The 2,378-nt window shown below is 42.5% G+C and overlaps 1 protein-coding gene across 1 annotated transcript in view; it reads left to right on the top strand.

Moving 5' to 3' along the window:
* The first annotated feature begins 1,228 nt into the window (after nucleotides 1–1,228).
* LOC101856323 (putative bifunctional UDP-N-acetylglucosamine transferase and deubiquitinase ALG13) overlaps nucleotides 1,229–2,378 on the top strand; it is a 14,304-nt gene continuing 13,154 nt past the window's right edge. Inside the window, exon 1 of the mRNA XM_035968372.1 lies at nucleotides 1,229–1,360. Coding sequence (XP_035824265.1) covers nucleotides 1,229–1,360 — 132 coding nt within the window. The remainder of the gene's footprint in view (nucleotides 1,361–2,378) is intronic.

Here is a 2,378-nt window from a genome sequence, read left to right as displayed (position 1 = left end):
CACACACACACACATACACACACACACACACACACACTCGCGTGCGCGCGCACTAAAAAACTAAAGCACCGTTACTCCCCCGCGAACCACAAAGCCTAGTTTCGGCTGTTTTGTTTAGTGAGCATTCGTGTGCGTCTGTTAGTCTGTAAAAGGAAAAAGGGGAGGGGGTTGAAGACGAGGGGCAAACCTAGATTCTACATCAGAACAGAACTGTAGGCTAGATGTAGCAAAAGTACAATGGATCAAACATTTTGCAATGTAAATTATTCTTTTCTTTCAAATTGTTGAAACAATATTCACGATAACCTTTTATGTAGTATTCCTCATTGATTTTTCGTAGGCTAGGAGGACCTAGGCCTTTTTCCAGATCTACTTTGAAGATTTGCCATTTTTTCATTCACAAAACTTAACAATTTCAAAGGCGACATAGATCTAGCAGCGGTAGGCTACATTTAGCCAAGGCTTCACCAAATAGCAACAGCAACCGAAGTGAACAGTGAACAGTGAATCCAATAGCCTAGGCCTAATGCACTTAAATGCACTTGACCCTTCGGTAGGCCTAGTAGAATCCCAAAATGTAACGGAGCGCAGTTTATCTCAACGATTATGACAGATTAACACAAAATAAAGTCCAAAATGAATAACACGTAGTGCTTAGACAATGCTTCAAAGACGGTCTTTTTTTCAAAACCCAGCAGTTGAAATGTCTTTCAGCACCTCTAATAAAGTATCCCCCTTCCCCACCCCCGAAAAAAAACAGTGGCTCGCAGCTGCAATCGTATTTTTAACGTATGATGTAGGTGTGACGTAGAACAAAGGCGACGGAAGTTCTCTGGCGGATCTACCTCGCCCTTTGAACTTCGTGAAACCAGAGTTATAAGATTCCATCTGCAAAATTGATGCCTGTGCCTTATTCTTTAATGCTGACAGAACCTTTTGACTCTTGTCCTATGAACTTGTGTGTGTGTTTTTTTGTGTGTGTTTCTTTTTCCAACGATGGGCGAGGTTTCCATGTAGCCAATCAGAAAGAACACCTCACTCTAACCATCAAATCACGTGATTTTTCTCTTTCTCGTCTGGTGTCGCTCTGTTGCTGTGAATGAGTAGGCTAGGCTAGGCAAGGCCTAGGGAATATTCGCAAAGTTCTGAACGTGCCTTGTTCAAATCTACTGTAACAGTGCGCTTTTACTTTTAGTGGATGTCATTGTATTTTCCCGTGCGCTCCAAGATGAGTGACTATTCGAAAAAGTTAATGACGAAGGCAATAAATGATATGGATGCCTTTTTATCTGATCTTGGTCTGGCAAGGAAGGCAGTTACGAAGGACGAGACGTGTTTATTCCGTGCAGTGTCCGAGAAGGTGAGTACTGCTAGACTGCTTTTCTCTAACTACTTTTTGCCCTCTTACACAACAGCACGGGCCGGGAGTAGGTCAGTGACCAGCAAAAAAGGAGGTCAGTAAGGTGAGTGCTGACAACTGAGGGCCTGAGGGGTCAGCCGAGGATTGATGACGGTCGTGTCGACATGCGTGCACAACTTATCGACACTTTATTTCACTTGTAATTTATTCAGACCAAAGGTCTGTGTTTGTTTTCGTTGGTTACACACAAGATTTTAAAAAATTATTCAAAGGGCATTTATTAGTGTTCAGACCAGGCGTACTCTCGTATGGTCTCATTGAAAAGGCTGACAATAGCTGCCATTCGTGCTATTTGTATCGTCAAGTCTCGTGTGTTGGTGGTGAGCAAGTGTCACAATGACAATGTGTTATGATTAGACAATCTGCTCTTGCTGTGAAAGTGAGAGACATTTCCTATCGTTGGGCAAGAAAAGCTTTCTTTTTTTAATGACCCATCTCGTTTCGCTCTGATTCATGCAACACATTATCTCATCTGATAAAAGTTGTGGTAGGCAAGCCTCAACGGCGAAACGCGCATATAGATATCTTATGATTATCTAAATCTAGATCTAGATATAGATCTAAATCTAAATTCTAGATATAGATCTAGATTTAGATCTACAAGAACCTCTCAACTCTCTTTTTCACCCTCTTAACCGCAACCAAGTATAGGCCTATCTGAGAACTTTCGTTTTTAGGCCTAGAATCTGGATCTGCCTCTAGGCTCTAGATCTAGATTCTAGATCTAGATATGGAAGGTAGGCCTAGAATCTAGAATCTAGATTTACTCTCACAGACAAGTGGGATGGCGTGAACAGGAAGCCTTCGTCAACTTGGTTCTTGACTAGATCTAGATCTAGATCTGCCAAGGGATCTTAACGTGCGCAACTTGCACACGGGACCTCCGAGATTTTTCGCCCTTGTCCGAGAAGGCTTTTATCTAGGCCAGGGATGTGGCTGAAAGACAGCAGTAAGGAGC

This window comes from Aplysia californica, unplaced genomic scaffold (assembly GCF_000002075.1).
Source record: "Aplysia californica isolate F4 #8 unplaced genomic scaffold, AplCal3.0 scaffold00054, whole genome shotgun sequence".
Classification (NCBI taxonomy): Eukaryota; Metazoa; Mollusca; class Gastropoda; order Aplysiida; family Aplysiidae; genus Aplysia; species Aplysia californica.
Note: the sequence above shows the minus strand (reverse complement) of the source record. Positions and strands in the feature narration are given on the sequence as shown.